The sequence below is a fragment of the Rhinoderma darwinii genome, chromosome 2, assembly GCF_050947455.1.
Source record: "Rhinoderma darwinii isolate aRhiDar2 chromosome 2, aRhiDar2.hap1, whole genome shotgun sequence".
NCBI classification, from domain to species: Eukaryota; Metazoa; Chordata; class Amphibia; order Anura; family Rhinodermatidae; genus Rhinoderma; species Rhinoderma darwinii.
Genome location: NC_134688.1, coordinates 339434176 through 339458230, shown reverse-complemented (window position 1 = coordinate 339458230; position 24055 = coordinate 339434176). Strand labels below are relative to the sequence as shown.

Below are 24055 nucleotides of genomic sequence, written 5' to 3'. Positions count from 1 at the left end.
TAGAAGACATCCTGTCATGTCTAACGTCGGTCCAGTTTGCTAGCCGCTGTTGGCGGCAGAACGCTCCACACTATAAGGTGGAGTGTCCACCCCCCTTGTAATGTATCAGCCTATCGTGAGGCTCGGCACATTCTGCAAATCCCTACCCCCATCCCATTCCACTGAAAAAAGGTATTCCCAAGGGACAGTACCTCAGGCTGAGGAGAAATTGCTAGGACTTGGGAGACTTTATGAGTAAATCAAGACATCTCCGGCAGAGATTCCAAACAAGGGGATACCCGGATAAAACTCTTAGACAAGCATATCAATATGCCTTGTCAAATAATAGAACAAACTTACTGATCCCGCAGGCTACTGCAAAAGAGGAAAATAACAAGAATAAAGTTAGGGTGGTGGGTACTTATGATGAAAGACATCAGGAAATTAGAAGAATCTTTAGGAAATTTTGGGGAATTCTAACAGCGGATAATGATCGATATTAAGCAGTGGCATCCTACCCACTTATTACTTTTAGAAGAGGCAGAAACCTTCAAGACCGTTTAGTTCACAGTCACTTCACTGAGGATTCCCCACGGTTGGATTGGTTACCCGACCCTCCAGTAGGGAATTTTCAATGTGGATCATGCAGAGCATGTCAGCACATTGTTAAAAGTAACAGCTTTCGGAGTGCATTTACTGGACAAGTCTTCACTAATAGGGAATTTGGAAATTGCAAGTCCAAAGGGGTCATCTATATGGCAACATGTACTTGCCCACTAAATTATGTGGGGAAAACAATTCGGGAATTCAGAAGAAGAGACCTAGATCATATAGGAAATATCAGACGCAAAGAAGATACATGCCTAGCGAGACACATGAGAGAGGTACACAATAATAGGGAGGCGGAGATCTCATTTCAAACAATAGAGGTCATAAGATCATCTAATCGTGGAGGAAATTTGGATAAATTTCTACTCCAAAAAGAATGTAGATGGATCTATAGATTACACACTCTGAGCCCTCAAGGTATCAATGACTACATGTCATTTACCAGTTTTATTTAAATGTGTCAGTATATACCAACTCATGATATGAGATAGATCCAACAGATCGACAAATCAATTGGTCTTGCTAATGCGGAGTTCATTTATACTCCATATTTACATATATAAATGAGTGAACCTAATCTCCTGAACCACTCTCATCTACTGTATACTTACCACATCCACCATAAAGTATGGCTAACCACTCGAATATAATATCATAACTGTCCTCTCCCCTCTAAGTCTCAGTAGGTAGGTCGCATCTCTAAGATGATAGGAACTCCCTTACTAACATGCCACGATTAGGGCTGAGAACGTAACTAAAATGCATTGGTCTTCCCTTAAACAAATAAAAGAACCTGCTCACACAATTAATTGATTTTACCTTTACAGATGCACCCCGTCAAGTATGTACAGAAATGCCTCCAGTGACAGCACGGCACGTTGGATACAGAAAGGCAGAGCAAGTTCCCTAGGGTCCCTCCCATGGCTCTGATGAGGAGTGAATGGGAGGGACCTCTGCACTGTTTCAGCGCAACTCGTCAGGCCAATCACCCCCATCTATTGCACACTGGGGAAGCCGGTCTAACGGCCGCTATGGTTGGCCACGACGGACGAGCCCCCTGCAGGGGGTAGGGATTTGCAGAATGTGCCGAGCCTCACGATAGGCTGATACATTACAAGGGGGGTGGACACTCCACCTTATAGTGTGGAGCGTTCGGCCGCCAACTGCGGCTAGCAAACTGGACCGACGTTACACATGACAGGATGTCTTCTATGCATTGTACGCTAAAGAATAAATAAATAATATCTTAATCTGCAGGCCCCTGAAGGATTGCGGCAGATACCATTCATAGCAATGAAACGCGTAGGGCATTTTTTTGAGTGATCGGTACGAGGTATTAGCCCTTATAAGGGCTTATCAGCTGGCAGCTGGACCAGCAAACACACGCTGGATAACATATAAATACAGCACAGCCAGTTAGGCTATGAATCACAGCATGCATACAGAACTGCTGTGATTACATAGGTATTTAGCTTCTAAGTCTGGATGCGGTATTCAGGGAACGTACCCTGACTGCACGGACGAGGCCAAACCAATATACCAACGGGGTAATTACCCCTGCTGGTAAGAGAGCCTAAATCCGGATTATAGTAGAATCATTAATAATAACAAAAATATATACAAAATACAAATAAAAATAATAAAATTATAAAATAATAAAATCATCATAAAATATCATTTATATATATATAAAAATATAAAAATAAAATTTATCACGAGACATCAGAACTGTATCCGGACCAAATAAACCATAGGCATATCTTGTATATATAACTCGGTAAATTACCAAGTCACAGAGCCAATAGTGACAATATAAGTGCAATAGCACTAGAAAAAATATTATCACAATCTGCATGGTTTATTAACACAAGCAGATATTGTTTTTGAATGAAACACGGTGACATCGCTACCTATCTACACGTTATATCCCTAAAGATATGAATCAGTGAGTAATTTAATTTATTCTAGGGAAAACAAACAAGAAACTTAAATAAACAGTGAATTTTATGTTAGAGATCTGATCAGTGTCATTGACTTTTCTACGCCATCCCCTTGGAAACATTCACTCCTGGATAGTACAGTAGTCATAGTCCATAATTCTAGACCAATGTTAACTCGTTCTCGTCCCTTTCTAATAGAGCAGTACTACATACTGTAAACCGATCTTATTAAAGTTCTCCATACATACCTGAATTCTTCTTTCTTCTCAGTCTAATGGTGATGAGCACAACTGCCACCACTAGGACTGCAGCACAAACTGAGACAATGGCAGCAACCAAAGTGTTATGTTTGTTATCACCGATGCTACAAAGAGACAAAAATAGTATTCAAAGAAGAAACTTATCATTTAGGAAAACTGCTAAAAATAAAAAAATATGCAACTTATAACTGTCGCATAATTGTGTCAATAGGTAGTTCCGGGGTAGACTGTACAGCTTGACATAGACATGACATTTTTGTTAAAGTATCAAATTTATAGAGGATCCAGCAACACTCTCATGTCAGTGGGAACAAACACATTGTCTTATAAGGCATCCCATTGGGGAATAACAGTTTTTTTTATCTGTCCGATAATTTTTTTCACTAAGGTGTATGTCAGATGCTTATATCTCATCTAACGCTTATCTCTAACATCTGTAGAAAGGACATGTCTGTCTTATATTTCTTGCCAGCTTAAGAATGAGGAGATTACTCACTTGTAAAGTACCGTATTTTTTCAGACTATAAAATGGACCTGACTATAAGACACACCCAGGTTTTAGACAACAGAAAATAGGAAAAAAAATTTTGTAAAAAAGAAATTGTTCTGTTTTACCACATTCTGAGAGCCATAACGTTTATATTTTTTCATCGATTGAGCAGTGTGATTTTTTGTGGGATGAGCTGTAGTTTTTATTGGCACCATTTTTTGTTACATATGTTTTTTGACCACTTTTTATTTCACTGTTTCTTAACGCTAAGGTGACCAAAAAAATAAGATTCTGGTCTTTAAAACTTTTTTTTTTACGCAGTTCACCATGCGAGTTAAATAATGATATAATGTGATAGTTTGGACTTTTATGGACGAAACTATACCAATTTTTTTAAATTGTTTGTATTTTTTACATTGTGCTTGGGGAAATATCGGAAAATATGGGTTTTTGAACTTTTAATATTTTTTTATTTTTTTTACACTCCTGAAAATGTATATAACTTTTTTTTACACATTTTACTAGTTCCCCTAGGGGACTTGAATCAGCGATCATTAGATAGCTGGTACAATACACTGCAATACAAATGTATTGTCGTATATTTTTATTTTAAGGGTATGTTCACACACATTGAGCAAAAACGTCTGAAAATACGGAGCTGTTTTCAGCGAAAACAGCTCCTGATTTTCATACTTTTTTTTAACAACTCGTGTTTTTGCAGCGTTTTTTTATGGCCGTTTTTCGAGCTGTTTTTCAATGGAGTCAATGAAAAACGCCTCCAAAACGTCCCAAGAAGTGTTCTGCACTTCCTTTGACAAGCCGGCATTTTACGCGCCGTATTTTGACAGCGACGCGTAAAATAAAGGCTCGTGGGAACAGAATATCATAATTTCCATTAAAAGCAATGGGCAGATGTTTGTAGGCGTACTAGGGGCGTTTTTTCAAGCGTAATTTGAGGCGTAAAATGCCCAAATTACACCTGAAAACACTGCGTGTGAACATACCCTTACAGGCTACTGCTAAGCCCTGCCGGTGGAATGGCTTAGCAGAGGCAGACAGAAGGCAGACCCTCATTAGGCACCCGGGCTGCCATGACAACCATTGGCGCCCCCCGATCACGTTGAGGGGGTTGGGTAGTCGGAGTGGGCAGTCCCCCTCCTAACGGTTTAAGTGCTGCGGTCTCAATGCATTTAAAGGGGTTTTCCCATGAGGAACATTTATGACATATCCACAGAATATGTCATAAATGTCAGATAGATGTAGGTCCCACCTCTGGGACCCACACCTATTTCTAGAATAGGGCCTCCTAAACCCCGTTCTAGCTTTTTGTGCTCACGCTGACTCCCGGCCACTTCCTGATCGGATGGTCGGGACATGTTCGGGAGTTACGCAAACAGCGTAACTTGCTGAGCTACGCTTTTTCTGTAACTCCCATAGTAGTGAATGGCAGTTACGGAAGCTGTTTCTGTAACTACTTTCAGTTCTATGGGAGTTACGGAAACAGCGTAGCTCAGCGAGTTAGGACCAAGTATGCTGAATACATTAGCATACTTGGAAATGTATTGCAAAATTTCTCTGTTGTTCTCCAATCATTTGCAGCACTGGGGTCATGGCATTGAATCTAACCAAGGACAGAATCTGCATGGAGTTTGTCTGTTCTCACCTTGTTTGCGTAGGTTTCCTTCCATACATCAAAAGCATTAGGCTGGGTTCCCAATGCGTTTTTGTTGTGTTTTTAAAATTATTTTTTTTTGGGTTGATGAACTCCCATTGAGGGACATGGGAGTTTATCTATCAAAAAAAAAAAAAAGAAGCATGCTAAAAAAGAAACAAGAATGCACAGTATGAACCCAGCCTGAGGGCAATTGTTTTGAAATTGGCCCCTCGGCCCTGGTAAATTGTTAGCTCAATTAGTGGCAGGGACACAGTGAATAAATGTTTATTGGTAAAAAAAAATGTGCTTCCTTATTATTATACTTTAGCATATTATTTAATCCAAGATACAGGTTCTCCAAAGCTAATGACAATTGATTTTAATTTGACCAGATACTATTAGCATAACTGCTTTCAGCAATTTTGAGTTACATTGAGAAACTTCATATACACTGTAGTTATTGTTGACTAATAGTTGATAAGATTGAAAGAAGACACAGGTCCATCACATCCAACGGCTGATTTTGACCCGTTTTGCATCCATTTTTTTCCCTGTCCATTTTAAAAACGGATGAATTTAATGCCACACACTGCACTATGTAGATAATGCCACACACTGCCCTCTGTAGATAATGCCACACACATCCCCCTGTAGATACTGCCACACACTGCCCTGCATAGATAATGCCACACACTTCCCTCTGTAGATAATGCCACACACTTCCCTTTGTAGATAGTGCCACACACTGCCCCTGTAGATAATGCCACACACTTCCCTCTGTAGATAATGCCACACACTGCCCTCTGTAGCTACTGCCACACACCCCCTGTAGATGGTACCACGCAGCCCCCTGTAGCTAGTGCCACAAAGCCCCTTGTAGGTAGTGCCACAGCTCCTTTGTAGATAGCACCCCCTATAGATGGCACCCCCCTGTAGATAGCACCACTGTAGCTCCCTGTAGGAGTGGGATCCATCTGGCCGGGGATTCCGCTCCTAGATGGAGCCCCTGACATCATTATCCATATATGGATAATAACGTCAGGGGCTTCTCCTGGAGCGGAATCCCCGGCCAGAGTGTCGGCAACGCTGTGGCCAGGGACTCCGCTTCCAGAGTTGCCCCTGACGTCACTGTCCATATATGGATAGTGACATCAGGGTCTCCTCTTGAAGAGGATTCCGCTCCTACAGGGAGCTACAGTGGCGCTATCCACAGGGGGGTGACATCTACAGGGGCTGCTATTTACAAGGGAGCTATGGCACTACTTACAGAAAAAAAATCTCCTTCTCCTCACATGCACTTCGCACTGTGAGGAGGAGAAGAGAGCGAACTGCAGAAAGCACGACCATCACTCGGATCACATCCAAGTGACGCACGTATTTTACATGGCCTCATAGACTTCTATGAGAGCCGTGTGGCCGTAAGAGCGGCCCAATATAGGACATGTTAGATTTTTTGACGGTCCGGTTTACCGGCACGTCAAAAAATTGTCTGTGTGAATAGTCCCATTTGGGGTCTATTGTTTTTACTGCAGCCATGTGACAGCCGTTAATTAAACGGCCGTCACACGGCCGACTATCCCTGCCATGTGAATAGGGCCTTACAGTAAAGAATCCTTATCTTTGATCATGGTGAAGCTGTCTTGCCTCTAGACATAGTGGATGCCCCCTTGTCATACTTACAGGCCTAGGTATATAAAGGTCCTTAGGAAGATCTCTGTACTGTCCACTGATATATTTGTACATAGTAATTAGATCATTCTTAAGCTGTCTTTTTTCCAAAATGAATAGGTCGCTCTCCTCTGCACCTGCTCAAGTTCAGCTATGTCCTTCTTATAAAGAGTTTTTAAAAATTGCACACGATATTCCATGTATGGTCTGACTATTGATTTTTAATGGGGGTAAAACTATGTTCTTACTATGTATATCTATGCCTCTTTCGATGCATCCCATGATTTTATTTGACATAGCAGCCGCTGCCTGGCACTGGTTGCTAAAGTTACGTTTACTGTCCACCAAGATCCCCAATTCCCTTTCAAAGACAGTTTTATCCAGTATTTTACATGTAATACCTAATTGTAGAATTTGTTAGTTTGGCCCAAGTGCATAATCTTACATTTATCCACATTTGCCAATTGTCTGCCCAAGCCTCCAACTTTTCAGTGCTTGTGGTGTAACTAAAAAACACAGAATTCTAGACTACCCTAACGGACAAACATACAGTACATCTACATTGGTGTTGTTTCAACCAAACAGCAGTAAGAAATCTATTATCTTGTAATTACACCCCTTATTATATATCAGTTTTATTATACAATAGTTCAAAGGAAAATTCGATCCTCGAGTACTAGCAATGCCCTAGCCCTAATTGTTGGTCCCCTACTGTGCAGAGCTTTGAAATTTGTATTTACTCTTGGTACTCACATCGTTTCCTTTAAACTGTCTTTGCCAACTATAATATGGTCATGAAAACAGAGTAAATATTTTAGCCTCTATTAAAAAATGCCGGTTTTACAGGGTCCAAGATGCCTGTAGAAATGATCAGTCTTTATAGAGTCTGTATATTTTCTTACCCAAGGAATAAGGCAGAGGCAACTGTAGTAGATCACAAGAAAGTCAAGACAGTTCCACATTTTCAGTGTTGTCTGGAGTTTTACTTGAATAGCAGCAGCCAGCATGGTTTTATGAAAGGGAGATCTTGATAAACAAGTTTATTTGCCATTTAGGAGGTAGTGAGCAGAAATCTGCACAGGGCTGGCAGTAGATGTGATTTAGTAATGCTTCATGCACATGACAATGTGCGCCAGCCGGGTCCCATCTGTGCTCCGTTGAAAGATAGGACAGTTTTCACGGACCCGATTCACCAGCTAAAGTGAATGGGTCCATGAAAACTATCGGGTGCCACTAGGATGTCGTGAAAAACAGCCTGAGTGGCACTCAGTCGTGTGCAACTGCACTAAGGCTGTAGTCACATGACAGGGTCCAAGTGTTGGCCGATAAAAACGTCCGTTTTTGGGCCGTTTTTTTCAGCAATTTTGCATCCTTTTTGCATTCGTTCCCAGCCATGTTTCCATTTTTAATGGTCAATTTTGACCCGTTTTGCATCCTTTTTTTCCCTTTTTAAAAACGGATGAATTTAATTTGTACATTTTTTGCCATACACTTCCCTCTGTAAATAATGCCACAAACTGCCCTATGTAGATAATGTCACACACTGCCCTCTGTAGATAATGTCACACAGCCCCCTGTAGATAGTGCCACACAGCCCCCTTGTAGGTATTGCCACACAGCCCCCTTGTAGGTAGTGCGACACAGCCCCCTTGTTGATGCCCCCCCTTGTAGATAGTGTCACTGTAGCTCCCTGTAGGGGCAGAATCCCTTTGGCGGGGATTCCGCTTCAGAGTAGTGCCCAAGGGCTTTTAGGATATCCAGAGGGACACTCATTGTTTTGCCTCAGCTATTGAGACTCTCACACTAATTATTAGAATATTCAGGTACATATTCTATGGATATTCCCCTACAGCTTATTCTGTATAACTCATCCTATAAATAAGTGGGGGTTATGGTTTCTAGAAGGGTTCAGGACTTTATCAACTTTAATTTAAACCCTCTCATTCATAGATTGAAAGCTAAAGTTAAAACCTGAAAGAGTCTTTCAATATCAATGGCGTCAAGAATGGCCCTTGTTAAAATGGTAATGTTGCCCCAGGTAATTTGTATTATTTCAAATGTCCAAAAGAAAAGAACAGCTACAGTATATTGTATAGTCGACAATCTTAATTTGTGTGAAGTATTAGAAGGAGGTTTAGTTTTTCAAAATAAGAATTAAGAATATAGCAACAGATTATGTGCAACATAAAATGTGGGCAATGGTTAAAAAAAAGAAGTGGAATCATGGAATATTTCTTTAGGGCTACATATAATTTCAATATTTAAATAATTACATAAAGATGGAATTTTGGAAAAAAAATAATTCATAGATGAGATCAAGTTATGGAGTCTATGGTAATTATACAGTTTAAAAATCTTTAAAGAGATTTTGGCCTGCTCCGATATTCTCTGTTTAAATATATTAATTTGAGACGCGCATTGAATGCACAGGCAAAGTCCGCTCAATTCCCAATTGAGAATTTTATTTATATAGGAATATTTGTTGGGTAAAAGTGGTAAAAAATACAACTAGACAAGGCTAATTCATTTAAATGCTGTAAACATGGCATAATAAGGGTACTTTTTGTAGCAAAACTGTTAATTTTAAGATTGTGGTTCTCAAATATACTTCCAACTTGTTCTATGATATTTAAAGAAAGAAGTATATTTCAACACAAAATAAATTTTTTTAAAAAGTTCCTTGACTGCTGGAAACCCTGGTTATTGTTGATTTTCAGATATGAGTATAGGGCGATAATAACTTATTGATTACGTTCTGATTTTTTCTTTTTTTTTCTTTCTCCTCTAGATTTCACAGGGGTGGGAGGTGGGGGTTTTGCTATGGATCAAATAAATATGTGGAGATAACTGTGACAGGACAGTATTTGAACATTGTAATGTAATTTACCATTTCTCTAATGGTCGCCCCACTCTGTATATGGATAATGTCTTTGATGTTTTTGTAAAAAAAATAAAGGACTTACGCAGTGGAAACACGTTTTCTGGCATGATGAATTACATTTAACTATCTGAAAGTCTGATGGATGATTTTGGATTTTGTAGATGCCAGGAGAATGCTACCTACTGGAATGCATATTGGTTACTGTAAAATTTGGTGGAGGTGGGATGATGGTCTGGGGTTGTTTTTTAGGGTTTTGGGCTAGGCCCCTTATTTTTAGTAAAGGGCAATGTCAATGAAACAGCATACGAAGACATTTTAGGCAATTGTATGTTTCTATCTTTGTAGCAACAGTTTGGGCAAAGACTTTTCCTGTTCCAATATGACTATGCCTCAGTGTGCAAAGTGAGCTCTATAAAGACATGGTTTGATGTTTTTTTTGTGTAGGAATTTCAGTAGCTCTGACCTCAACCCATTGACCACATCTAGTCTGTAATGGAATAGCAATTGCGAGCCAGACCTTCTTAACCAGTATTCATACTTCACAATTGCTCTTTTGGATAATGAGCAGAAATTTCCACAATCTCCAAAATCTTGGAAGAGTTGAAGAGTCTTCCCAGAAGAGTGGAGGCTGTTCCTAAACTCTTTTTGGTGCTCACAAACATGATAATAATGCCTGTTTAATATATGTACTTCTAGTTAGTGGCCTGGCAGCTCAAGGCATTATTGTAATGACAGGGATTGGGAAACAGACAAGTGAGCCCTAATCTACCCGCCACTCAGTCCCTGCCTACTTGCAACGACCCGCCCTAGGCGACGGGGTACAACTGGGCGACGGTCCCTACACTCAATAAGTGCACGACAGACAACCAGACAAGGGAACACAGAACAAAAGGGAAACGGGGCAGTTGCCCACGTCAACACCGTGAGCAACAAGAGTAGTAAACGAGCAGAGTCAAACCAGGAGAGTACGAAGTGCCAAACGCAGAGCAGGAGAGTAGTGAAAAAGCCGAGTCAAACCAGGAGTGTACGAGGTACCAAACGCAGAGCAGGAGAGTAGTCAGTAAGCCAGGGTCAATACGAAGCAGGGACAAGTAGATCAAGAAGCTGCAACAGGGCCAGGAAACCAACAGAGAAGAATCACAAGCAAGGAGGAACAGGAAAGGCAGGTATACATAGACAGAGGGCAGGAGCTAGCTCCGTCTGGCCAGGCTGTGATAGGCTCTCCCACTCCTAAGCCTGCCATCCTGAGTGGTGGAAGATGGAGTCAGTCTCACAGACATAGAAGCAGGTGCAGACTGATTACCTATGGGCGTTGATACAGAAGCTGTGCCTGGCAGATCCTTTACAATTATGAGTCTAATTAGAGTCGTCAAATGTCCTGCTCCTGTTGGCATTACAATTACTTCCAGCATCTTTTTTTTTTTTTTTAAAGCTTACTTTGGTAATGTTGTCTAATATTATGTAGGTATTCAAACAGCGCTGACTCATTGAGGCATCCATATTTAAGTCCACATGCGCATTATCCTGATGAAAGAGGCCACTGCTATTAGGGAATATGAAGAGGTGTATTTGGTCTGCAACAATGTTTAGGTAAGTGGTACATGTCAAAGTAACATCCGCATAAATGCCAGGACCCAAGGTTTCCCAGCAGAACATTGCCCAGAGGATCACACTGCCGGCTTGCCTTCTTTCCATAGCACATCCTAGTGACATCTTTTCCCCCAGGTAACTGATGCACCAGGTCCCACCCGACCACAAGATGTAAAAGAAAACATAATTCATCAGACCATGCCACTTTTTTTCCATTGCACTACGGTCCAGTTCTGGTGCTCACATGCCTATTGTAGGGGTTTTTGGTAATGGACAGGGGTCAGAATGGGCACTCTGATGAGTCTGGCTACGCAACATTAAACACAATAAGCTGCGATTCACTATGTGTTATCACACTAGTCTACCATAGCGAACATTAACTTTTTCAGTCATTTGTGCTAAAGTAGCTTTTCTGTGGGATTGGACTAGACTGGCAAGACTTACCTCTCCATGTGCATCAACGAGCCTTGGATGCCCATAACCCTGTAACTGAAGGAGCGGTTGTCCTTCCTTGGACTACTTTTGGCAAGTACTAACCACTGCATACTGGTAACAAAACCTACTGTTTTGAGATGATCTGGCCCGGTTGTCTAGCCATCAGAATTTGGCCCCTGTCAAAGTCACTTAGACTCTTACATCATTTTTCCTGTTTGCAGCACATCAACTTCAAGAACTGACTGTTAACTTGATGCCTAATATATCCCATTACTTGACAATTGCCATCGTAATGTGATAGTCAAAGTTACTCACTTCACCTGTTAGTGGTTTTAATGTTGTGGCTGTATGTATTTATTCATGCAATAAGGATATATTTAGGAATACATGAATAAAACATAAGAGGGGAACAATTTCAGGACAGATGACATTTTTTGGGGGGATGAAATCCACTAATGAATACTAATAAGCCAAAGGTAGCTTTATACAAGTTATAGTAAATGGCTCTTTAACCCCTTCCCGCTTTGGCCACTTTTGACCTTCCTGACAGAGCCTCATTTTTCAAATCTGACATGTTTCACTTTATGTGGTAATAACTTCGGAATGCTTTTACCTATCCAAGCGATTCTGAGATTGTTTTCTCGTGACACATTGGACTTGCTCAACTTGACAAAATGTGCTCGTAATGTTCAGTATTTAATTGTGAAAAACACCAAAATTTTGCGAAAAATTGAAAAACTTGGCATTTTTCTCAATTTAAATGTATCTGCTTGTAAGACAGTCAGTTATACCACACATAATAGTCACTAATTAACATCCCCCATATGTCTACTTTAGATTGGCATCATTTTTTGAACATCCTTTTATCTTTCTAGGACGTTACAAGGCTTAGAACTTTAGCAGCAAGTTCTCACATTTTCAAGAAAATTTCAAAAGTCCATTTTTACAGGGGCCGGTTCAGTTGTGAAGTGGTTTTGAGGGCCTTATATATTAGAAACCCCCAAAGAGTCACCCCATTTTAAAAACTTCACCCCTCAAAGTATTCAAAACAGAATTTAGAAAGTTTCTTAACCCTTTAGACGTTTCACAGGAATTAAAGCAAAGTAGAGGTGAAATTTACAAATGTAATTTTTTGGGGAGAAATTCAATTTTAATTCATTTTTTTTTTGTAACACAGCAGGTTTTACCAGATAAATGCAACTCAATATTTATTGCCCAGATTCTGCAGTTTTAGGAAATATCCCACATGTGACCCTAATGTGCTTATGGACTGAAGCACAGGCCTCAGGAGCAAAGGAGAACCTACTGGATTTTGGGGCCTCCTTTTTATTAGAAAATATTTTAGGCACCATGTCAAGTTTGCAGGGCTCTTGCGGTGCCAAAACAGTGGAAACCCCCAACAAATTGCACTATTTTGGAAACTACACCCCTTGAGGAAATTATCTAGGGGTATAGTGAGCATTTTGACCCCACATGTTTTTTGCAGAAATTATTGGAAGTAGGTCGTGAAAATGAAAATCGAAATTATTTCAAAGAAAATGTAGGTTTAGATTTTTTTTATCATTTCCACGAGGACTAAAGGAGAAAAAGTGTGCAAAATTTGTAAAGCAATTTCTCCAGAGTAAAACAATAGCCCACATGTGGTTATAAGCGGCTGTTTGGACACACGGCAGGGCTCAGAAGGGAAAGAGCGCCATTTGGCTTTTGGAGCTCAAGTTTAGCAGGAATAGTTTGCAGAGGCCATGTCGTATTTGCAAAACCCCAGAGGGGCCAAAACAGTGGAAACCCCCACAAGTGACCCCATTTTGGAAACTAAACCCCTTGAGGAAATTATCTAGTGGTATAGTGAGCATTTTTACCCCACAGGTTTTTTGCAGAAATTATTGGAAGTAGGCTGTGAACTTGAAAATCAAAATTTTTTGAAAGAAAATGTAGGTTTGCATTATTTTTTCTCATTTCCACGAGGACTAAAGGAGGAAAAGCACCACAAAATTTGTAAAGTAATTTCTCCCAAGTAAAACAATATCCCACATGTGGTCATTAACAGCTGTTTGGACACACGGCAGGGCTCAGAAGGGAAAGAGCGCCATTTGGCTTTTGGAGCTCAAATTTAGAAGGAATAGTTTGCAGAGGTCATGTCGCATTTGCAAAGCCCTTGAGGGGCCAAAACAGTGGTAACCCCCCACAAGTGACCCCATTTTGTAAACTACGCCCCGTGAGAAAATTATCTAGGGGTATAGTGAGCATTTTGACCCCACAGGTTTTTTTGTAGACATTTTTGGAATTAGGCAGTGAAAATTAAAATCTACATTTTTTCAAAGAAAATGTAGGTTTAGCGAATTTGTTCTCATTTCCACGAGGACTAAAGTAGAAAAAGCTCCACAACATTTGTAAAGCAATTTCTCCCGAGTAAAACAGTACCCCACATGTGGTCATAAATGGCTGTTTGGACACATGGCAGGGCTCAGAAGAGAAAGAGCGCCATTTGGAGCTCAATTTTGACAGGGATGGTTTTGTGAGGCGATGTCACATGTGCAAAGAACCTGAGGGGCCAAACTTGAGCAAACCTTACAAAAGTGACCACATTTTGGAAACTAAACCCCTTGAGAAAATTATCTAGGTGTGTAGTGAGCATTTTGACCCCACAGGTTTTTTGCAGAAATTTTTGGAAGTAGGCAGTGAAAATGAAAATCTACAATTTTTGAAGAAAATGTAGGATTAGCTAATTTGTTCTCATTTCCACGAGGACTAAAGAAGAAAAAGCTCCACAACATTTGTAAAGCAATTTCTCCCGAGTAAAACAGTACCCCACATGTGGTCATAAACGGATGTTTGGACACACGGCACGGCTCAGAAGAGAAAGAGCGCCATTTGGAGCTCAAATTTGACAGGGATGGTTTTGGGAGGCCATGTCACATGTGCAAAGAACCTGAGGGGCCAAACTAGAGCAAACCTTACAAAAGTGACCCCATTTTGGAAACTACACCCCTTGAGGAAATTATCTAGGTGTGTAGTCAGCATTTTGACCCCACATGTTTTTTGCAGAAATTTTTGGAAGTAGGCAGTGAAAATGAAAATCTACATTTTTTTCTAAGAAAATGTAGGTTTAGCAATTTTTTTCTCATTTCCACGAGGACTAAAGGAGAAAAAACTCCACAACATTTGTAAAACAATTTTTCCCGAGTAAAACAGTACCCCACATGTGGTCATAAACGGCTGTTTGGACACACGGCAGGGCTGAGAAACTCCATTTGACTTTTGGAACTAGGATGTAGCTGGATATGTGTGGACGCAATGTTGCTTTTGGTATAATAAAGGGGTTAATGAAGCATGAAATTACTAATTTATGGATGTATGGTACTCTTTGAAGCAATCCTTGATACACAGGCCTGGTTTTTCGGGGCAGGTTTCACAGTGGTAAATAGTGTCTTTTCTTATTCCCCTTTTGGAACACACTCTGCACCTTTTTTGTGCCCTTCCCTTCTTTGCAATTTGGGGCACTTCATTGGGGAAATGTTGCCCTGGTACAATACGTGGACCATCGCTACCAGCAGATGTGCTTGGGCCCTCCCCTGCCTGGTTCCCAAATAGAAGTGCCTTGATCACCACCTCTTGAAAGTTAAGGAATGTCCCTGTCCGGCCAGCACATCGGGATAGTATGTAGGCATTATACAATGCCATCTGTATAATGTGAACGGCCAGCTTTTTGTACCATGTCTTTGTTTTCCGTAGGGCACTATAAGGCTTCAGTACTTGATCAGAGAGATCAACCCCGCCCATGTACTTATTGTAGCCCAGGATGCAATTTGGTTTCTGGGTCACTGTGGTGGTACTTAGTTCAGGGACAGTGGTGCAGCTGCTGCCATCAATTGTGGTCAATGTAAGGACATCCCTCTTGTCCTTATATTTGACGAACAGCATGTTCTCGCTGCATAGTTCCCTGCTCTCACCTCTTCTGAGGCTTTGGCTAAGCAGTGTTTTAGGGAGGCCTCTCTGATTTTTGCGCACAGTACCGCATGCTACAGTACTTTTGTCAGAAAGGCACCTAAATAGTGGGATGCTGGTATAGAAGTTATCCACGTAAAGATGATAACCCTTGTCCAGCAATGGGTGTATTAAATCCCACACTATTTTCCCACTAACTCCCAGGACGGGGGGCATTCTTGGGGTTCAATAATAGAGTCCTTCCCTTCGTAAACCCTAAACCTGTGTGTATACCCAGATGTACTCTCACACAGTTTGTACAATTTAATTCCATACCTTGCCCTCTTATTGGGCAGGTATTGGCGGAATTTAAGCCTCCCCTTAAAATGAACAAGGGACTCGTCTATGGAAATATAATTATCGGGGGTGTACACTTGTGCAAATTTGGGGCAAAAATGATCAATGAGTGGCCTGATTTTAAATAGACGGTCAAAGCGAGTCCGGGACATGGCCATACGGTAAATTGGGGTGTTGTACAAAATATCCGCACTCCAGTATTGCCTAACCTCTGGCTTCCTCACTAGTCCAATATGCAGCACAAGTCCCAAAATGTTATCATCTCCACTGCATCTACTGGGGTCCACCTAACAAATGATGAAGTGGGGTTTTGGGTTAAAAATTGTTGGGCGTACAGATTCGTCTGGGCCACCATTAAATTAACAAACTCCTCAGAGAAAAAGACCTTGAAAAAGTCAATTTCTGTGAGGCCTTCAGTCTCAAACTGAATTCCTGAGCTGCCTATAAAATCAGGAATTTGAGGCTCATAATTTTCGGGGAGTGGAGTCCACACGGGATCAATCATTGAGGTTGCCTCAGCTGCTTTCTTGGATCGCCTTTGGGGGGGTTCCTCATCACTGGAGGAGGAGGAAGAGGAGGAAATTAAAAGGAGTGGGGCATATTCCTCGTCTCCCTCGCTGGCCGAATCCGTGTCAGAGGCAATGATGGCGTATGCCTCCTCGACTGAATACATCCTTCTGGACAATTGAGACATTTTGATTTATTACGGGTGTTGTGCAGTGTTTTTACACGTGTAATTAACTTTTATTTTTACACAGGGGGGGGTGTGTGTGTAGTGTTTTTACACATGTATAGTGAACAGAAATTAGAAGATAAGAATTTTTTATTAAAAAAAAAAGAGAAGAGAAAAGAAGAAAAGGAAAAAAAAAAAAGAATATAATTTAATGTACGATCGTCAGTTAAAAAACAAAAAACTGAACGTCTATCTATTGACTGACACTATCTATTACTAAAAAAAACTGTAGTCTAACGTGCTACAGTAAAACTAGGCTCTAAAAATTTACTGGACGAACGTCAGTAAAAAAACAAATGAATGTCAGTCAGTAACTGACGCTATCTATTACTAAAAAAAACTGTAGTCTAACTGAACTACGGTAAATTTCTTCTAAACAAAAAGTTGCTACATATATCTATCTAGATCTAAAACTAAATGAACGTTTCTAACACTGGCGTATGCAACCCTTACTCTCTACCTACTAGCTACACCTAACTAATATTATATTTTAAATTTTAGGTGAAAAGAAGACCTAAAAAACCTGCATCAACAAATGACCACAGATGCTGATAACTTTAATCAGCAGTCATTGGCAGGTAGATGGTGCAAATTTATAATTGGAAAAAATGACAAAAAAAAATAATTCATGGACCAAAAGTTGAGCACAAATGCCGGTCAGTGATGGCGGTCACTGATCAGCGCTCAGCGGTCGCAGGACACACACAGGTAATTGGTTTGGGTGAAAAAAGGCACAAAGAAAGAACCTGCGGAAAAAAAAAACACGGATCCTGATCAGTGATGGCGGTCACTAACCAGCACTTCGTGGCCGCAGGGTGCACACAGGGAGATGGTGCAAATGAAAAAAAAAATCCTGTGCCAAAAATTGAGCACAGATGCTGATCAGTGATGGTAGTCACTGATCAGCGCTCAGTGGGCACAGGACTCGGACAGGGAGGGGGTGGGATAGATTGGGACAGGGAGGGGGTGGATTGGGACAGGGACAAGGACAGGCCCAAGGACAGGGAAAGGGACAAAAAAATCTGTCTGATCATAAAAAAAAAAAAGACTGATGATTAGACAGAAGTAGCAAGATAGGGCACTTTTTTATACAAAGTAGCGCAGATCGCACTACAAATCCCAGCAAAGCCACAGCAAACAGTCTCTCAACCGCTCTGCACGCTGCCTCAAACTAGAATGGCGGCGTGCAGAGCCGTCTCGATGTTCAAAACACCCACCGATGCTCTGATTGGTCGGTCATTACAGACTGACCAATCAGAGCGCTCCTAGAGGTGGCATCACTGCCACCTCCCTAGGTGACGTTGATGGCGATGGGTGTTGTCTTAGACAGCACTAATCGCCACTGTCTAACTGTGCCCTGTGACTCCAGGGCAGTTTTAACAAAAATGCCTGCTATTGGCCGTTCAGAATTGACTGACCAATAGCATCGATCACCGATGCGGGGGGGGGGGCTGAAACGGCACCCTGGGTGAATAGTAGAGATAGCCTGCTGTCAGGGACAGCAGCCATCTTTACTTTGTCACGGTGCAATTGGCACCGATGACCGTTTTCCATTGCGCAGTACCTATACGGCGCTTTGCGGGAAGCACCTCCCGACAGCGTCGTATATATACGGAGGATGTTCGGAAGGGGTAAATTATAAAGCAATATCTGTGCTATACACCAGCTGATTTGGATGTTTAGTTGGCCACCAAGAGAACAATTTGCATGTCTCCGTCCCATATCCCCGAATGAGGATTCATTTAATTGCTGTGTGGATATGTAATGGAAGTTAGCATGTAAATACTTTATGTTTTAAAGAAGACCTCCAGTGGAAACAACTTTCCATGTTTGCATTCCCAACCTGACTGTGTACCACATTCTACACTTCAGAAGAAGAAGATTGAATGGCAGCTCTAAAATCCATATGTAAAATTAACCATAATCCCTCGTTACGTTCATCTCAATTATTTATATTTTATATTGTATATTTTACTCGAAAACTACTCTTTTTGAGGGGTATCGAAGCCAATTCAAATTGCCCCCATTTTATTACCTCTTCAGCATATATAATGCATCTTCTCTGCAGGTACCATAAATTACATCGCTTTTAGCAAAATATTTTGGCACATCTCTCTTTCTGCTTTGATGTAAAGGTAGCTCCGGATCCTATACTGTGTATTCTGGGGTCAGATTAAAGGTTGGTTGGTCAGGCTGAAGAAAATAATTTGGCTCTATTAGGGATTGCTTTAGCAAAGAAATTGATACTTCAAAATTGGAAGGGTCATAAACCACCTAGGGTATCTTCTTGGGTGTTTCTGATAAATAAGATTGCAGCTACTGATAAACTACGAAACCCGGTTCTCTTTCAGGAAAGATGGAAAATTTGGTTCACCCAGTTCTTGTAGGGGTGTCCCTCTTCTTCCTGGTTGACTGAATTGGGGGGGGGGGGGGTTGGGTTATGGGTTGGAATACGTACAGATATATTGATTCTTGTTGATACATTTTTATGTTTTTGTATTATATTTTCTGATTGAATGGTATGTAATTTAGGAAAATAGATAATAAAAAATTAATTAAAAATAATAATAATAAATCACTCTATACATTTTTTAATTGGTTCCTCGTCTGTCCTTTAAAAATGCCTATATCTTGATTCTTAGATTTCCCCAGCTTTCCCTTCCTCTCTACTTTGCTATCAATCTCATGATGCTTCAGCACAGCTTCACATGACTAACTAAAGACCATACCATTTCTGCATGCTGGGGGACACTGTAATTATCATTCTCCCTATATTCCTAAATAAGCTGAGAAACCATAAGAATACAGACAGGGAGACTGCACTACATTCTACTACATTATACCTGTGTGATAGGAACCTGTTTAAGTATCAGTGGTAGCTGATAATAGAAGTTTCTGCCCCCCCCCCTGTGCCAGACTAGTGTGGTACAGGAACTACTGAAGTCTGTGATGGGTGACACATAGATCTTCATAGAATCAAGTAGAGAAAGTGTGTCACCGAGCCCGGATTCACACTGCTGCTAAATAACTATCCCAGTCTGAGTTATAGAGATAGAAGCAGAAGCAAAAATAACAGATGAGAGACTAACACATGGAATACCATAATGGTACACATGGGAAAGCTTTGTTTTGGCCGGAGTTTCCCTTTAAAAAGGCCTTAGTGTATTTCTTTGGGACTTTAATACAAAATTATGTAATGTAATAATGAAGCCTAAAATGTGAAAAGTTAATACAGATAATAGTAAAAAAAATCCTCCCGTAATGTCATCAGTAAATAACTGTCTACAGAAACAGTACTGAATACTAACCTGGGAGGAGGGGTAACATTCGCATCGAGTGATTTAACACGCAGCCTATTATCAGAAACATCTCTGGTTGCTTCTAGTATAACAAAAAAACAATTATTTGAACATACATTTTGAGAACATACCATCTGACAAGAACATGCTCAAAATTTGATTCTCGATAATAAAAACTGACCTTCCACTATAACTTGTACCGCTATAGTTTCGCCATATCGTCCAGATTTTTTTACACCACACCAATACCATCCGTTGTCTTTTTGAGATATTGATTCAATGGTAAGGACCAATTCCTGGGTCTCACATGATACACTCAGACCATTATCATCATCATCAGCATTAGTAGTTACATATTTGCAATTATTGTTATTCCATTTGCACCAATATTTTTCAAAGGATTTATATCTACATGGATAGGAGCATGGGATTTTAGCTGTTTCCCCTTTTTTTAGATACATTGTTTTACCACCAGATAATCCTTCAGGGTTTCCTAAAAAAATATTTAAAAAAATAACAGTAATACATGTAAATGGAGTAAATGGAAAGTCATGAAATGTTGAATTTTAGGTCTTGTACCTTCAGAAATCTTAATTTGTACAGTTGAAGTTTGATCGTGTTTTCCATCAGTCATCACACACCAGTACCAGCCTTCATCTTTTTTGGTTATCTGGTTCATAAGAACCTGCATAGTGCCATTTGTGGGTTCATCATGAATTATAAGCCTTCCTTCAAAAACATCCTTGACGTAACCATCTGTATTTATGAGTGGATTACAGACTGAATCTTCCCATTTACACCAAAATTTAAGAGTGTAGTTATTTTTAGGATTGTAGTTACACTGAGCAGACACTGACCCGTTCAATCTTGTTGACAGTGATCTAGATCCTTGGGGAATATCGGTGTCTGTTAAAGAGAAATATCACATCACATCACTTATTAGTGATCATGAACCTGTGGATGTACTTTTTTATTATTTTTGTCGTTTTGCATTGGAAGAAAAACATTATAATCAGTAGCTGAGTGACTAGCCTATTTACAAAGCCTTATCTGTGTGCACAATGGGGAAGATTTACTAATACTGTCAAAGTTTAATACAATGTAAACTTAGACAAGGCTGCCAGAAGAAATTTAGTTTTATATGATAGATTTGGCACATCGAATTATACAATTAGACACTTTTCCTGGCAACTAAGGCCATGTGTTGCACCAGGAGACATTTAAAAGTGCTAAGCACCCGACGCGCGTTTCGCCAGCATTCTGGCTTCTTCTGGCCGTGCGGTCCTGTTATTGCTACTACCCCGTTTACCTCCGGGAGTAGAGCGTGGCAACTGCCTTGCAGGACTGACTGTCCTGCGGGGTTGCCCTGACATCTCAGCGCAGGAGCTCTTGCCGCTCTGCTCTGAGACTCAGTGCAAAGCTGGGTCTGACTCTGCTGACAGCAGAGTCTCACTTCGGGACGGCGTATCGATACCGCTTCTCAGCTGACAGCTGAGCGCGGTCACAGCAGGGTTGTCACAGCTGTTCCCCACGCTGCTGCTCTGGTACACAGGGACACCAGCGTGAGGGTACAGTTGCCTGCTATTTGCTCAAACTGTGCTGTAGCAGTATCATGTGGCAGTGCGATTGGCAACATTTGCCTTGACTTTTTGCACTGTCACAATTTGTAATCATGTTACACAGCACAGCAAGTTTAAATCACTTTTACTGCGCTGTCTGTTAATAGAGACAGCGCAGATACACAAGTGTTTCTGCCATACAGCATAATACTTTATGTGAATTCACAGATTAACTGCTGTTGTCTATTTTATAAACTAATCTGCCGACCTTACTGATAGATATAATTAAATTGAATTACTGTGTAGCTTCCTACCTGGCGGCACAGAAGTTATTGTTTTCTACTTATACACAACTGACAGCAGTGCAGCCACACACCGCTCCCCACGCTGTTGCTCTGGCACACAGAGGCACCAGCGTGAGGGTGCAGTCAGTAGGCTCATGTTCACACTGTGCCGTGGTGTAATCGCATGGCAGTGCAATTGGCAAATATTGCCCTGATCTATTGCACTGTCACAACCTTATATTATATCTAACGGCACGGTAGGTCAAAATTATCACAACTGCGCTACCCGATTACACAGACAGCGCAGATGCCCATCTGTGTTTGCTTAACAGCACACTATTCTGTGGTTACCCACAGAGTAGTTGTTGCTGTCAGCTTTACAATATAATCTACCGGCTTTGTTGATAACATAAATTTAATTTGACTCATAGTGTAGCTTGCTACCCTGGCAGCACAGAAATTTTTGTGCTTCCTACTTGAACATAACTGATAACATAACAATCCATCAATTTACCATACATTATAAGGCCAAAGGTATGTGAGTTTGGGGGTCACTCACACAGTTTGCACCGTTGGACTTTTAGTGTAATTGTCTATTTTAATGTATAACAATAAAAGTTAAATATTATTAGATCACATAACTCTTTCCCTCTTTCCCCTTCCTCATACATATACCTTTATGGGTGGTGTACACCAATGTGATCTGTTGCTCACAGCATTGTGTGATAGGTGGTCCTCCACATATTACTCTTCAAATATACAGTGATTCTGGCGGTTTACTTTTTTTTTTACGACGTTCACCATGCACGTTAAATAATGTTATATTTTGATAGTTTGAACTTACTAACGCGGCAATACCAGTTGTGTTAATTTTTTCAAAATTTTACAATTGCTTTTGGGGGAAAATGGGAAAAGGTATTTTTTTTTAAACTTTTAATACATTATTTTATTTTATATGTAAAAAAAAACTTTATCTAACTGTATTTAACTTTTTTATTAGTTGTTCTAAGAAACTTGTATCAGTGATTGTTGGTCCCTTGCACGATATACTGCAATACTAATGTATTGCAGTATATTGTGATTTTTACAGGCTTCTATTAAGCTGGTAAAATACGCATGGGAGGTCCATTGTTGCTATTGAACGCGACATCTAAGGGGTTAAACGTGCGGGATACCGCTCGTTGCAGTAAAGTGTCGACTGTTTCATACATCCGACATGCTCGACTTATGATCATCCGCTGGATGTTGGGAAGGTATTAAAGAAATCTATACAGCTGATTAAACAAAAACACAAGTAGCACTATTATATGGATATTATTACTGGTACCTTTATGTGGCCTCCATGGATGTTCTTACTATATGGACACTAAGTCCTGTTCACAGCTTTCCGTCGGAGGTACACGTCGACTTTCTAACTATTATATGAGCACTTATCTGGCATGATTAAATGGATACAATGGCCTTCACTCATATCAACCTATCTTTGAGAGAATTCAGGTTCACTATTTGACAACAGAAAAACTGGTTAAAAAAGAAGGATCATTTATATTTTGCTTACCTTCATTGATCCTCAAATCAAAATCGATAGTGTCTCCTTCTACTCCATAGTTACCCACACCACACACAAACATCCCAGAATCTTCACTTCTCAACTGTATCATTTTGACAGTAAAAGTTGCTGGTCCTTCATCGCCCTGCAGAAGGATTCTTCCATGGTATGCAGTATCTATTGCTCCTGAACTGTCAATTATATTCTTGCAGCCAGTTTTTTCTATTTTGCACAGGTATTTTCTTTGTGCAGCAGGTTGATCTCCAAATTCACACTGGAAGTTCACTGCTCCCCTCAATTGACCATAGATAAGTTTTGCCTCAATTGGAATGACTGAGTCTGCCATGGAAATATGTGAATAAGCAAACAGAATACTATTAATAATGAACTACAAACCAGGGCATACCTCCAATAATGCACTTAAAATCCACTCAGGATATGCACCTCAGTGTGTGAATTCAAGTTTTTTAACTAGAATTAAAAGTGTGTGCACTATCATGTTTACTAACTTCATTAACTTGCATGCTACACATTGTATGTATTTCAATATGGGGCAAAGTAGTACACCCACTACAATTACTGCAGCCCTTTGCTTCCACCCTTCTCATATCAGCAGTAGGTACAGATAGAGAAAAAAATAGATAAATATATTTTTTTTTGTGTCAGTTTAGGGTACGTTTTAGTTAATAAAGTAATTAAATAGCCTTGGCACTGATTCAAGCACTGTGTAGGACTGAACTAACAGTACATAGGGGAGTAGTAGCAAGTGTAATGTGAGCTAGCAAGCTTGTAGAATCGGTGACCGGGGTGCATCTTGATTGTATTTATAACATGGCAAACATTG

The 24055-nt window shown here is 40.5% G+C and overlaps 1 protein-coding gene across 1 annotated transcript in view; it reads right to left on the bottom strand.

Moving 5' to 3' along the window:
• Positions 1-24055, bottom strand: part of LOC142741277 (polymeric immunoglobulin receptor-like) — a 134752-nt gene that overhangs the window by 46394 nt on the left and 64303 nt on the right. The window contains exons 5-9 of the mRNA XM_075850672.1: positions 23221-23550; positions 20399-20725; positions 20001-20312; positions 19829-19901; positions 2777-2892 (exon numbers count right to left, since the gene is read on the bottom strand). Coding sequence (XP_075706787.1) covers positions 2777-2892; positions 19829-19901; positions 20001-20312; positions 20399-20725; positions 23221-23550 — 1158 coding nt within the window. The remainder of the gene's footprint in view (positions 1-2776; positions 2893-19828; positions 19902-20000; positions 20313-20398; positions 20726-23220; positions 23551-24055) is intronic.